At 51.9% G+C, this 14,856-nt stretch overlaps 1 protein-coding gene and 1 pseudogene across 2 annotated transcripts in view; one reads left to right on the forward strand and one right to left on the reverse strand.

Annotated features, from left to right (window-relative positions):
* Positions 1–2,204: 2,204 nt before the first annotated feature.
* LOC110567452 (coiled-coil-helix-coiled-coil-helix domain-containing protein 2-like) lies at positions 2,205–2,698 on the forward strand (annotated as a pseudogene).
* A 5,394-nt stretch (positions 2,699–8,092) lies between these two features.
* Positions 8,093–14,856, reverse strand: part of HIC2 (HIC ZBTB transcriptional repressor 2) — a 28,304-nt gene continuing 21,540 nt past the window's right edge. For both annotated transcript variants that reach the window (XM_012466499.1, XM_021666958.2), the window contains exon 3: positions 8,093–14,542. In XM_012466499.1, coding sequence (XP_012321922.1) covers positions 12,721–14,542 — 1,822 coding nt within the window. In that variant the 3' untranslated portion in view covers positions 8,093–12,720. The remainder of the gene's footprint in view (positions 14,543–14,856) is intronic.

Here is a 14,856-nt window from a genome sequence, read left to right on the forward strand (position 1 = left end):
GTGCAACATAGTATCTCACCTTGCTTTTTTTCCTTATGTAGTTTTCTCAAGACTCCAGGGTAAAAAAGCACTGACTGGGCTTAAAACAAGGTGCCTGTCTTGGCCCCTCTCTGTTAGAAGCACCATGGCCCACTCAGCACGTGATGGTGGAGTATTCACTCCCGTCCATCTCACTATGCAAGGATAGGAGTGAGGAAAAGCTCACATCTTAGGTGCCATTTGATTGGTTCCAAGCAGCATTTTCGGGTCTCGTTCTTAAATATGAACAAACTGTCAACACCACCCAACACTTGGAAAAGCCTTTAAAATTATCGAAAAATATAAAATTAGGTCAGGCGTGGTGGCTCCTGCCTATAATCCCAGCACTTTGGGAGGCCACTGCAGGTGGATCACTTGAGGTCAGGAATTCAAGACCAGCCTGACCAATGTGGTGAAACCCCGTCTCTATTAAAAACACAAAAACTTCCCTGGGTATGGTGGCAAGCACCTGTAATCCCAGCGACTCAGGAGGCTGAGGCAGGAGAATCGCTTGAACTTCAGAGGCAGAGGTTGCAATGAGCTGAGATCGTCCCACTGCACTCCAGCCTGGGTGATAGAGTGAGCCTCTGTCTCAAATATATATGTGTAATCAAACTGAAAAGGGGGATCTAAAATATATGTGTAATCATATATTTTATGAACTTCAGAGGCGGAGGTTGCAATGAGCTGAGATCGTGCCACTGCACTCCAGCCTGGGTGATAGAGTAAGACTCTGTCTCAAATATATGTGTAATCAAACTGAAAAGGGGGATCTAAAAAGGAGCTACTATATATAAGAATCAAGATGTCAAAAATCAGTATTCCTTAGAAATAGATTACATCTATTACAAAAGAGAATGAAATGAAAATCAAGAAACAGACAAGAGGATTCTTAGGAATTAAAAGTGATAGCCGAGTTACTTTATTATGATTATGATTATTATTATTGAGACAGAGTCTCACTCTGTTGCCCAGGCTGGAGTACAGTAGCATGATCTCGGCTCACTGCAACCTCACCTCCTAGATTCAAGCAATTCTTCTGCCTCAGCCTCCTGAGTAGCTGGGACTACAGGAACATGCTACCATGCCTGGCTAATGTTTTATATTTTTAGTAGAGATGGGGTTTCAACGTGTTAGCCAGGATGGTCTCTATCTCCTGACTTCGTGATCTGCCCACTTCAGCCTCCCAAAGTGCTGGGATTACAAGCATAAGCCACTGCACCAGGCTTTTTTTTTTTTTTTTTTTTTTTTGAGATAGAGTTTTGCTCTTGTTGCCTAGGCTGGAATGCAATGGCGCAATCTTGGCTCAGTGCAACCTCCACCTCCCGTGTTCAAGCGATTCTCCTGCCTCAGCCTCCTGAGTAGCTGGGATTGTCAGGCATGGGCCACCACGCCCATCTAATTTTGTACTTTTAGTAGAGACAGGGTTTCTCTATGTTGGTCAGGCTGGTCTCAAACTCCTGACCTCAGGCAATCTGGCCACCTCGGCCTCCCAAAGTGCTGGGATTACAGGCGTGAGCCACCATGCCCAGCATTATTATTTTTTGAGACAGAGTCTAACTCTTTCTTGGCCCACAGCAACCTCCACCTCCCAGGCTCAAGTAACCCCCCCACCTCAGCCTCCTGACCAGCTGGTACTACAAGAATGCACCACCAAGCCCAGCTAATATGTTTTGTATGTTTTGGGGTAGAGACAGGGTTTGCCATGTTGCCCAGGCTGGTCCCAAACTCCTGGGCTCAAGCAATCGACCTCCCTTAGCCTCCCAATGTGCTGGGATTTCAGGTGTGAGCTACTGTTCACAACTAAGCTACTTTAAAAATCAGTAGGCCTTTACTGAGGGGAATGAGTCTCTGGAGTGAAATCTACCAATCAAGTGCCTAGCCCAGTGAATGGGCAAACCATGTAAAATAAAGGTTCCTCAATACTTCCAGGGAGGAAATCGGGGCACATGCAAAAGGAATTAGATTTCTCATCACATTAGAAGTTCTACCTTAGAACACCTTAAGGTGTTGCCATGGGAGCAACACCTTAAAAATTCAGTGGGAAAAGGATATCCAAACTACAATTCTATACCCAGCCAAATTATCAATTTTGTACAGTCTACAAGCATTTTCAAACTTCAAAGTCTTAAAAATCCTACTTCCGGTTGTTGCACGTCTAAAGACCAAGCCGCCCCATAGCTAGGATGCCGCGTGGAAGCTGAAGCCACACCTCCTGCATGGCTCCTCTTGCCAGCCGGGCCCCTCAGATGAGAACTGCGCCCAGGCCAACACCAGCCGCTCAGCCACCAGCAGCGGCACCCACCTCTGCAGTTGGCTCTCCTGCTGCTGTGCCCCGGCAGCCAGGTCTGCAGACCCAGATGGCAACCACTGCAGCTGGCATGGCTGTGGGCTCTGCTGCGGGGCACACACTGGGCCACGCCATTACTAGGGGCTTCAGTGGAGGAAGTAATCCTGAGCCTGCAAGGCCTGACATCACTTACCAAGAGCCTCAGGGAACCCAGCTGGCAGAGCAGCAGCAGCCTTGCTTCTGTGAGATCAGTTTTTGGAGTGTGCCCAGAACCAGGGTGACATCAAGCTCTGTGAGGGTTTCAGTGAGGCGCTGAAACAGTGCCGACTTGCAAACAGATTGGCCTAATCAAGAAGTTCAACCTGGAGAAATGGAAAACCAGCTCTCATAACCAAGTTAATTTAAGATAAAATGTAATTAATAGTGAAGGTATAAAGTGTAGCCACCAGTTAAACCTCTCCTGTCATTCCTAGTTTCCTTGCTTCAGAATTGAAATGGAAGGGGGTGTTCCTACTCTGTAGAATTTGGAGCTGGTCAAATGTTTGTGTGGCCTCCTTAAACTAGCTGTTATGATTTTATTCTTTGAGAGTTAATTAGAATAAAGTGATTTTCTTCCCAAAAAAAAAATATATATATCCTACTTCCTTGCTGGGCATGGTGGCTCACGCCTGTAATCCCAGTACTTTGGGAGGCCAAGGCAGGCAGATCACCTGAGATCAGGAGTTTGAGACCAGCCTGACCAACATGGAGAAACCTCGCCTCTAGTAAAAATACAAAAAATTAGCCGGGCATGGTGGTGCATGCCTGTAATCCCGGCTACTCGGGAGGCTGAGGCAGGAGAATCACTTGAACCCGGGAGGTGGAGGTTGCAGTGAGCTGAGATCAAGCCATTGTACTCCAGCTTGGGCAACAAGAGTGAAACTCTGTCTCAAAAAAAAAAAAAAAAAAATTATTGAATTAATTGCTTTAATTTTCCAGGGCAAAAAGAGAAAAAAGAAAAAAAAAAACCAATCCTACTTCCCATGTGCTCTTTCTCAGGATGGCACCAGAGGAACTATGCCACCAAAACAAGCATGCAATTCAAGAAAGACGATACATGAGCTCCACAGACAGGGCTGCTAATGAAGGACAAAGGCAGGAAGAACCCCAGCCCACGTTTGTGCAGACTCCAGGATGTCTCCTGCAGTGGTTGGGAGGGGTGGGGGGGCAGCATGAAGTAACAGAACAGATAGCGTCCCATTGTGTAGAAAAATGTACTGGAGCTGTTTCACAGAGTTAAAGAGGAAAGGAGGATGCAGACTCTAATTGGGCAATCAAAAAAAATCAAATAATTGGCCAGGCGTGGTGGCTCACGCCTGTAATCCAAGCACTTTGGAGGCCAAGGTGGGCAGATCACCTGAGGTCGGGAGTTCAAGACCAGCCTGACCAACCAACATGGTGAAACCCCGTCTTAAATAATAATAATAAAAACAATTTAAAAAATCAAGTAATTATTAACTTTAAGAAAAACAAGAGGCCAGGCAAAGTAGCTCACACCTGTAATCCCAGCACTTTAGGAGGCCAAGGTGGGCATATCACTCGAGGCCAGGAGTTCAGGACCAGTCTGGGCAACATGGTGAAACACCATCTCTACTAAAAATACAACAACAAAATTAGCTGTGTATGGTGGCGTGTACCTGTAGTCCCAGTTACTCAGGAGGCTGAGGTATGAGAATCGCCTGAACCTGGCAAGTGGAGATTTCAGTGAGCCAAGATGGCACCACTGCACTCCAGCCTAGGTAAAAGAACAAAACTCTGTTAAAAAAAAAAAAAAAAAAAAAAAAGGGAAAAGGAAAAAGATATAAAAGAAATTGGCTGGTGGCTCATGCTGGTAACTTCAAAACTTTGGGAGGCCAAGATGGTTGGATCACTTGAGCCCTGGAGTTCAAGGTCAGCCTGGACAATACAATGAAACCCCATCTCTACAAAAATTTAAAAAATTAGCCAGGTGTGATGGTGTATACCTGTAGTCCCAGCTACTTGCAAAGCTAGGAGAGAAGGATCACTTGAGCACCGGAGGTCAAAGCTACAGTGAGTTGTGATCACACCACTACACTCTGGTCTGGGTGACAGAGTGAGATCCTGTCTCAAAAAAGAAAAAGAAAAAGAAATTGTACAAAAGCCTGGGTGCAGTGGCTCATGCCTGTAATCCCAACACTTTGGGAGGCTGAGGCGGTGGATCACCTGAGGTTAGGAGTTCGAGACCAGGCTGGCCAACATGGTGAAACCCTGTCTCTACTAAAAATACAAAAAATTAGCCAGGTGTGGTAGCACATGCCTATAATCCCAGCTACTTGGGAGGCTGAGGCAGGAGAATTGCTTGAACCCGCGAGGCGGAGGTTCCAGTGAGCAGAGATAGCACATTGCACTCCAGCCTGGGCAACAAAGCGAGACTCTGTCTCAAGAAAGAGAGAAGAGGCCGGGCGTGGTGGCTCACACCTGTAATCCAAGCACTTTGGAGGCCAAGGCGGGTGGATCACCTGAGGTCAGGAGTTCAAGACCCGCCTGACCAACATGGTGAAACCCCATCTTTAAAAAAAAAAAGAAAGAGAGGAGAGAAAGAAAGAGGGAGGGAGGGAGGAAAGGAAGGAAGGAAGAAAGGAAGGAAGGAAGGAAGGAAGAGAAAAGTAATTGTACAAGAAACAAAATGAAGAAGGAAGGAAGGAAGGAAGGAAGAGAAAAGTAATTGTACAAGAAACGAAATGAAGACCCATTACCTTACCCAGCTTAGCAGTAAGTAAACAAATTTACATAGTTAGCACAATAGGTACAGATTAGCAAATCACATCCTGTACCTGTTTTTATAAATGAAGTTTCTTTGTTTTGTTTCGTTTTCTTTGAGACAGAGTTTCCTCTGTTGCCCAAGCTGGAGTGCTGTGCCACAATCACAGCTCACTACAGCCTCAACTTCCCAGGCTCAGGTGATTTTCCCACCTCAGCCTCCCAAGTAGCTGGGACTATAGGTGTGCACCACCACATCCAGCTAAATTTTTGTATTTTTTTTTAATAGAGATGAGGTTTCACCATCTTGCCCAGGCTGGTCTCAAACTTCTGACCTCAGGTGATCCACTCACCTTGGCCTCTCAAAGTGCTGGGATTGCAGGCCTGAGCCACCATGGCTGGCCGTAAATGAAGTTTTACTGGAATATATCCATGCCTATTGCTTAAGTATCATTGATGGCTACTTTTTTTTTTCTTTTTTTTTAATATATATAGAGAGAGTTTTGCTCGTTGCCCAGGCTGGAGTGCAGTGGCATGATCTTGGCTCACCACAGCCTCTGCCTCCCGGGTTCAAGTGATTCTCCTGCTTCAACCTCCCAAGTAGCTGGGATTACAGATGCCCATCACAACACCTGGCTAATTTTTGTATTTTTAGTAGAGATGAGGTTTCATCATGTTGGCCAGGATGATCTCGATCTCTTGACCTCATGATCCACATGCCTCAGCTTCCCAAAGTGCTGGGATTACATGTGTGAGCCACTACGCCCAGCAATTTTTGTACTTTTTTTTCCTCCTCCTTTTTTTGAGGAGTTTCTTTCACTCTCGTCACCCAGCCTGGAGTGTGATGGCGCGATCTCAGCTCACTGCCACCTCCACCTTCTGGGTTCAAGCAATTCCTCTGTCTCAGCCTCCCGAGTAGCTGGGATTACAGGCACCTGCCACCACACCCAGCTAAATTTGTGTTTTGTTTTGTCTCACTCTGTTGCCAGTCTGGAGTGCAGTGGCATGATCTCGGCTCACTGCAACCTCCGCCTCCCTGGTTCAAGCGATTTTCCTGCCTCAGCCTCCCGAGTAGCTGGAATTACAGGCATGTGCCACCACACCCAGCTAATTTTTCTATTTGTAGTAAAGACAGGTTTCAACCATGTTGGCCAAGCTGATCTCAAACTCCTGACCTCAGGTGATCTGTCCATCTCAGCCTCCCTAATTTCTGTACTTCTAGTAGACGAGGTTTCACCGTGTTGGCCAGTCTGGTCTTGAACTCCTGACCAGAGTTCAAGACCACGCATGAGCCACTGCACCCAGCCCCATTGATGGCTACTTTTGCACTATGACAGAAGGCTGAGTAGTCACAACAGAGATGGTATGACCTGCAGAGCCTGAAATATTTACTATCTGGCAGCCAGATGTAGTGGCTCATACCTGTAATCCCAGCATGTTGGGAGGCCGAGTTAAGAGAATCACTCAAAGCCAGGAGTTCAACACTAGCCTGACAAGATAACAAGACCCTGTCTCTATGAAAACAAGAAACAAGCTAATTTTTTTAGCTGGCTGTGGTGGCTCACACCTGCAGTCTCAGCTACATGGGAGGCTGAGGTGGGAGGATCACTTGAGCCCAGGAGTTTGAGGTTACAGTGAGCTGTGATCCACTGCACTCCAGCCTGGATGAAAGCTGGAGTAAATGTATTTATATATATATATATTTTTTTTTTTTTTCTTCTTCTTCTTTTTTTTCTTTTTGAGACAGAGTTTTGCTCTTGTTACCCAGGCTGGAGTGCAATGGTGCGATCTCGGCTCACCGCAACCTCCGCCTCCTGGGTTCAGGCAATTCTCCTGCCTGTCTCCTGAGTAGCTGGGATTACAGGCACGCGCCACCATGCCCAGCTAATTTTTTGTATTTTTAGTAGAGACGGGGTTTCACCATGTTGACCAGGATGGTCTCGATCTCTTGACCTCGTGATCCACCCACCTCGGCCTCCCAAAATGCTGGGATTACAAGCGTGAGCCACCGCACCCGGCATATTTATATATTTTTACAATCTGACTACTTAATAGAAAGTCTGCCAACCTGAAGATCAAACTACACATTTGATAACTATTTGGGGGATATAAATTAGGGAGAAGAGAATATAAATGAACTAAATAATCCTTATTGATAATAAGCCTAAAGACTCCAAAAAGGAATAAGACAGCAGTATAAGAATACTATTTAGACACGGAGAGATAAATACAAAAGAAAGTGCTAAAATAATTAAAAGTGATTGACTGTATAGCATGGGATGGAGTTGGGGAGACACTATTTTTTAAGCCCTTTTAAGAACCATTTAATTATTTGAACTATATTCAGGAATTACTTTGATAAAGCCAAAAGATAATTTTAAAGCAAGTGAGCAGAACTCACCAAGACCCCAAGGAGCTGTGCTCAAGCTCTTCTGGGCGCCTGGGGTCACTGGGCTCATGTCCTGCTGCCAGGAGCCACCACAGATGCCCGCAGTCCAAACTGGAGGTCCAGCGTAGCCATCGCCCTCCATCCTTGCTCCTCTTCCTGGGTCTTCATACTAGGATCCCATCTCAGGTGGTCCCTCACCTTGGGGATTAATGTTACCCCTTTTCCTTCCCCCCTCTCCTCCCCTCAGGCCAAGCAGCAGTGGGCAGAAGGGAGTAGCCCTCACCTTGCCCCAGCCCTTCCTCAGCCTCAACTCTGCCACTCCAATGAGGGGTCCTGGGCACTGGACAGTCCTCCTCCTCCTCCCAGTCCCCAGGTCCATGCACCTAACTGCACGCATTGCTGCTTCCCAGGTAGCCTCAGCTAACTCAGGCCAACACTGCCCAAGAGGATACTGACACCAAAGTGCTACTTCCCTGGCCCAGTGTACACCCCCAAGGACTCACCAAGCACCACTAAGCGCTGCTGAATGGTGGCAGGCAGATGCCCATCCCAGACTCCACCCTCCTAAGATTTGGAAGCCATGTCACTTTGCTAGAGAGAACAGCCAAAGCAGATTATGGAGGTCCCACACCAGATAATTTTCAATCAAGCTTTTAATGAAAAGATCATAAAATAACAGTTTCTCATCGCTGTACATTAAGACTGCACACTTCTGAATGGAGAAATCAGTCGTTGGTGAATTGCTTTTCTATGACACTGGGCGGCTACATAACTGCAGCGCTGACCTGAATTTATACAAACTCTCAAGGGTTGGGAACTCAATGTGACGAGTGACAGCGGCGGTGGCCAGTACAGGAGTGCGATCCTGGTGTCCCTCCCCCTTTCTGGGAAGGGCATAAAATAGAACGTGATCCCTCTTCCAGTTCCAATTAAACAAAACACTTACAACCCCATCCCTCCCCCCTCCCTATTCGAGGTATTTGCAAGAAATGAGCCAGTGCCCAACCTGGGGCCCCCGGGGTGGGGGCAGAGGGAAACTAGTGATGGGTGGGGTAGAGAGGCTCCCCTCAGCACCTGGCCCCACAGGGCCCGCCAAGTGGAGGGGGGGAGCCCTGGGGATCCTCCCTGCCCCAGTGAGGTCTGTTATGCAGCATTTTTGAGGTCAATAAATTACAGCAATAAATAGCAAGGTGAGGTAGGGGGAGGGGTCCTGGTAGAAAGTTAAAGTGGGGTGACCGAAGCTGGAGAATCCTAGGAAGGGGGTCCTGGGCAGCCTCAGTTCCCACAGCTCTGCCCACCCCAGCGTGGAATGTCAGACAGGGTCAAGTTAGGTCCTTCCCCGGCCCAGCCCCTCACCCCTGGCATCTGATTCACAGGTTCAGTAACATTTGCCCCAATGGGGTTCTGGGAAACAGGAGGACCTTGGTCCCTTCAGGGGGCATGGCAGGGCTGAGAGCCCTTGTCTGCTCTAAGGCCTGGCGCCTTTGGCTTTTGTCCCCCACGCCTGGGGGTGGACGGATGCAGCCTCCTGCTCCCTGAGCCCTGCCCTCCGGCTGCCCAAGCCTCACCCCAACTCAGGATGGCTGGGAGGGAGGGCAGGGGATTGGCCTGCCCGGTGGCCCAGCCCAGATCGCACTCCTGCATGGCACCTGAGGTCCAGTGAATACTGACGGGTTGGGGGAGTGGGTGGGCGGCCCGGCACCCCTGAGTGGTGACGAACAGGAAACACATACGGCTGCGTGAGGTGGGGAAGGTCGGGGAGGGTCCGGATTGTTCATTTCACAGGCTGAGGTGTATGGCTATGCTGCGAGTCTCTGAGATTCTTATTTGCTTAAAGGTTCATCTTTTCTCTTCCTTTTTTTGCAATCCTGGAGGAGCCCTTGCTGGGGCTCGGTCCGGTGGGAGTGTGCAGTGGCGGAGCCTAACCTGCCACCTGCTCACTTGCCCCAAGTCTGAGAAATAAATACATTCATCACTGCACAAACATTGATACAAAAACAACACTGTTAAGAGTGTTTGCACCGTCTATGTTGGTAAGGACCAGGCCCAGTCAGCCCTTTCCGCTGCTTGGGGTGGGGTTAGGGGGTCACCATGAATGGGGACCCACCAGAGTCGACTGGGCTGTGCAAAGGTCCCGGCTTTTTGGCTTGAGTGGGACCCTCACATCAACCCATCCCCGACGGTTGCGGGCAGAGCAGCAGGGGGACTCAAGCCCAGACTCGGGTCCTGTGGCCAGAACTGACAGCCACCCCCACATAGGCCAGCTGGTCAGGACCAGCATGGTCCGGGCCAGAGGGCCTTGGGGGCTGGTCAGCACTGGCCCAAGCTCTTTGGTGCCAGCTGGGCTTGGAGGGGCCCTGGGAATGGGGAGGAGGGCTAAGGTGAATCCAGGGAGGTTTCCAGTCCCTTCCCCAGCCCCAAGGCTGCCCTGCTCTGCCCGTGAACCACTCCAGGGCCAACTCAGAAGGGCTTCCAGCAGCAGGCGAGGCTTCCCTGGACTGGCCTTACAGCTGCTGAGGTCTGAAACTGTAAGAGCTTATGTAAACAATGAGATAAATATATTAGTAACTTTTGTCTGAGCCCATGGAGGTTCCATACTCATTCAAAATGTGCTTTGGTTTAAAAAATAGGCTTTGTGAATTTGGGTATGAGCTTATCTTTTTTTCTTTTTTCTTTGTTTATCCTCTCTTTCCTACATGGTATCTGCTATTTTCTGTTTCCTGTTTCTCCGAAACATTTAGGAATTAAGTGACAAACGCAGAGAACTGTAAGCCACCTTGGCCTCCAATAACCCAGTTTCTTTGTGAGGCTCTTAACATCACACACACACACACACTCCCACACACCCAACGTGGAAATCAAAGGAAAAAGAAAACAAAGCCAAATGTTGTGTTAATCCCGCCCCGCCCCACAAACCCTTAAAGTCTTAAATAGGAAACTAGTGTTCTGCTTTCTCATTAAAATACAGAAAAGGCTCCATACAATACTAAGGTGGGTACAATACTATGTCGCACAAACGTAGTTGAGTGAGGGGCCTCTGCTCCCAGTCCCTGAAGTTCTGCAAAGGAATCACCTACTTTCATGAGTCACCTCACAGATGCAGCTGCCCACAGCCCCGGAGGCCACGCACACGGCCGGGCGCGTGCAGTTCCCGTGCGGTACAGACTTTGTGTCGTGTGGCTTAAGTGCTGACAGGGTGGGGTGGGGTCAGGACAACAAGGGGAGCCCCCTCAACTGAGGAGGGGTGGAGTCCAGGGGTCTCCTCCACACAAGGTCCCCAGCCTGACTTGCTGGAATCTGAGACCCTGGGTCCACTTCTCTGCTTCCCACCAGGAGGGAAGAGGGGCCTTCTCAGGCTGGGATCACCAAAAGGAGGGCTCAGCCAGGAGCCTCATCCGCCCGAGCTCCCTCACCCCAAAACACTGCTCACCACTCGGGTCCCTGAACTCAGGCTGTTTTCAGTTGGAGGGTCTCTGGAGGGGTGCGGGTAGGGGATGACTCTGGAATTTTTTTGGTCTAAACTTAAAAGAGAGAGACAAAAAAAAAGGGGAAGTTGTGAAACGAGATGAAGCCTGCAGGCCCAGCCCCACTGCTCCAGTTGCCCGAAGACAGTGGGACTGTGCTGTGGCCTTGAGAGACCACTTCGGGGCTCATGGAAATGTCTGAGGCTGGTTGAGGAACCCTAGATGGTGTCTGCTCAGAGAAGTACAATCCCTGTTCTCTGGGGGGTCTTGTGGTCAGCTCTTACAAGCTCAACTCTTGCAGGAATGGAGGGTGGGGGTGGCAGGACGAGGAGGGCTCACCTCCGCCTCAGCCTGGCCGGGAGCTGCAAAGACATGCCACCCTCCTCATGGTTCCCCCGTCAGCACCCAGTGCCTGGCTCCACGCTGGGGCCTCACACCTCACCCACACCAGAAACAGGTTCGTGTGCCCGGGGTGCCAGGGTCCCCTTGGGGGCCCCAAGGCCCAAAAGGAAAACACAGGTAAGCTGCAGGTACTGGGCCACTCAGAGCCCTGTGACTCCTGCACATGACTTCCTGGGTGTTAAGAGGAGAAGGCAGGGATGCCAAGGGCTTCCATGCCAGTCACCAACATATTGTTGTCATGAATTCAAGAGGTAGCAAAAAGTCACAAGTCTCCACCTTGTTCAGTGAGGAAGGAGGGAAAGCGAAATGTCTGCCCACGCGTACGGCACACACCACACACAGACACACAGGCACACGCGCACATACAAATGAAAACGAGAGTACCAACGGCCCCGGGATCAAGTCCAGCCTCCCCCCACCCCCCGGAACCCCAGACCTTCCAGTTCAGTCACATAAACGTTACACTGGTTTTTCTCTTAATAAAAAACAAGTACCTCTAAACAAAGAATAATCCTTGGAAACTACAGGAAAAGCACTCTCTCCTGAGGCAGCCGAGGCAGGGCTCAGGGACCAGGGAAGCCTTTGGGCAAGAAGGGCTTCTGAGGCCTGGAGCGGTGGCACGCCGACACCCCTATAGCGTCAGAGCCAGGGACGCGCAGGAGGGCCAGCGGCCCCAGTTACATTCAGTCTTCAGACCCAGGCTCAGCCCCAGAGGGGCTGGGAAGAAAATAAGCTATTGTTTGTTTTGGTTTAAAAAAACAAAAAGAAAAAAGAAAAATAGAGGAACAGATCAGTAGGAATAACAGCAACACAGGCCCAGAGGGCTCTTTAGTTGTAGAGAGGTAGGTGGTGGGGTCACCCTGACTGTCCCAGCGCCAGTGAGCAGTGCCACCCTGGCTCAAGGAGGGAGGGATCTGCACCCCCAGCACCTGTTCCCTGCAGAACCAGGGCCGCACGCGCCAGCACAGACACAAGCACACGTGCACACACACAGACGCAGCTAGCGGGGTGGGGCCTGCTCCCGACAACACCCTGGCCATCGCCAGCATGAAGGCCCCCACTGCCCCCTTTCTCCAAGCCGCCTGCAGCAAAGGGACCGGGTTCCAGCGAGACCCACGTGACCCAGCCCACAGGCCCTGCGGTGGTCCCCGCGGGGAGCTGGGGACCTGGGTGAGATGGGGAGGTAGACGGGCTGGGACCCTTGGCTTCCCTCCTGTCGGCTCTGCTTGGTACAGACTGTCGATTAAAGCTCTGGGTGTGGGCAAGGGGGGCCATAGGGGCCACCTGGAGCCTCCACTGGACCCAGGGTCTTGCCCCTGCCGCTGCACCACCTCGCTTCTCCTTCCATGGGTTCCCGGGGAGCAAGGTGGCAGAGGGCGCCCGCGGGTCTTTGGCTTCTAGGAGGGGGAAGTGTGCATTCGCAGGTGGCTGATGAGGTTGCGCTGCTGGGTGAACTTGCCCCCGCACAGCTGGCACTCATAGGGCTTCTCACCTGAGTGCACACGCATGTGCTCGGTGAGGCGGTACTGGCGGGTGAAACGCATGCCACACTCATCGCAGGCGAAAGGCTTCAGGCCCAGGTGGCTCCGCATGTGACGCGTCATGGTGCCGCGCTGCGTGAACATCTTGCCACAGATGTTGCAGGGGAAAGGCCGCGTGAGCCAGTGCGTCTTCTCGTGCTGCCGCAGAGTGGCCGGGTCCTTGTAGGTTTTCTCGCAGACCGAACACTTGAAGGGCCGGGGCTCAGCCGCGTAAGCCGCGCTGGGCGCCGACAGGTCCTCGGCCTCCTCCTCAGCGCCCCCACTGCCTGTCTCATAGGCCCCCTCTTCCTTGATGAACAGCTCTTCCTCCGTGTGCGTCTCCACGTGCGCGTTGAGCTGCTCAGAGCTGGGGAAGCCCTTGGCGCAGGGGATGCACACGTATAGGTTGTCCCCATAGGACACCGTCTCATAGCCTTCCTGCCGGTACACGTAGTGGGCGCTGGCGTGGCCACTGCCCCCCTCACTCCCACTCTGCGCGCTATCTTCACTTGCGTCCTTGCCATTCTCCTCCTCCTCCTTGCAGGGGTAGGGGGGCTCTCCATAGGGCCCACTAGGGCCAGCCCCACCAGCCAGGATGCCATTGGGAACCCTGTCTCCAACCCCCTCACCCTCCTCTCCCGGGCAGGGACCCTTGGGCCCCACTTCTCTCCGCTCAAAAGGGGAGCCGGCCACGGGTTCCTTCTTGCCCCACTCCTTCTTCCGAGTGGAGTGTCGGAGGCTCTTCCGAGGCTGCCCGCCAGGCACCTCCAGCAGGCTCAGGTGGTTGTCCTCAGCCCCCTCCAGATCCATGGGCTCATCGGGGGTGCCCCCCAGCTCAGAGTAAGAGGCACTGTTGGCAACAGGAGGGGCAGAGGCCGAAGGGGGCGAGCCGTGTTGGCTGTCGCTCAGCTGGGCTGGGTCATCGGGAGTGAGGTGGGGACCGGGGGTGGCAGGGGGCAGGGGTGGGCTTTTCTTGGACAAGTCCAAGCCCAGCTCCTGCTCACAGCCCCCACTGCTCCCACTGGTGCTGCTACTGCAGCCCCCGAGGCCCGTCTCCCCACCAGCTGGGCAGATGGCCCGGCCCAAACCTTGCACACCTTCCTGGTTAGAGCCACCAAGAAAGAGCTCATCGTCTGAGCCTTTGGCTTGGGAGAGTTCCTGGGGGGCGTGGGCCCCCTTGTGCCCATCCACAAGCCCCTGATAACGAGCCTGGATGACAGAGGCCGTGGACAGCCGCTGGCTGCGGGGGGGCCGCCCCATGCCGGCGGCCCCTGCCCTCCCAGAGCCAAAGGGCTTGCCGGCTCTCTTGAGTTTGCGACGGCAGAGGGCTGCCAACTCGGGCAGCTGGAGGTAGCTGGCGGCAGTGAGAAGGGTGCTGAAGTTGGGCTCAGCTGGCTGGTCACTGGGCAGCAGCTTGCCTGTGTAGATGAAGTCCAGGATCTGCTGGAACACCGTGGAGCTGACCATGTCTGTGTCCAGGTTGATGAGGTTGTCGTGCAGGACCAGGGACTTGAAGTAGATGCTGCTGGCGGCCAGGACATTCTTGTGAGCCCGGAAGATGGAGTTCTCCACCATGATGATGACATCACACAGGAAGCCCTTGGTCCTTTGCTGGTTCAGCTGCAGCAGGAGCTGCTTCGAGTGGCTGGGCAGCTCCATGTCGGGCCCCATGTCCCCTCGCCCTGCCCACGCGTACCACCTGTGGGCAAGAACAGGCATGCACGCATCAGATAACTGGGACACTCGAACCAGGGCTCTGGGGCAGGGTGGGGCTCAATGAGGCATGCAAAAGGCCTCAGCACTGACCCCACACAGGGCTACAGCCCCTGGGGCACAGTACATGGCACATGAGCCCACACTGCCCATTGCATGCAGGTACATGTGTCACCTCACTGAGGACTCAAACTGCCTGAGAAGGGACAGAGGCTCCTGCCCCATTTGCACTGATGAGAAAATGGAGGTAGAGGCAATGAGGCAACAAACAGAGAAACTGGGATTTGCATTTAGTTTCAC

This window comes from Aotus nancymaae, unplaced genomic scaffold (genome assembly GCF_030222135.1).
Source record: "Aotus nancymaae isolate 86718 unplaced genomic scaffold, 86718_ANA_hifiasm-v0.15.2.pri h1tg000210l, whole genome shotgun sequence".
Classification (NCBI taxonomy): domain Eukaryota; kingdom Metazoa; phylum Chordata; class Mammalia; order Primates; family Aotidae; genus Aotus; species Aotus nancymaae.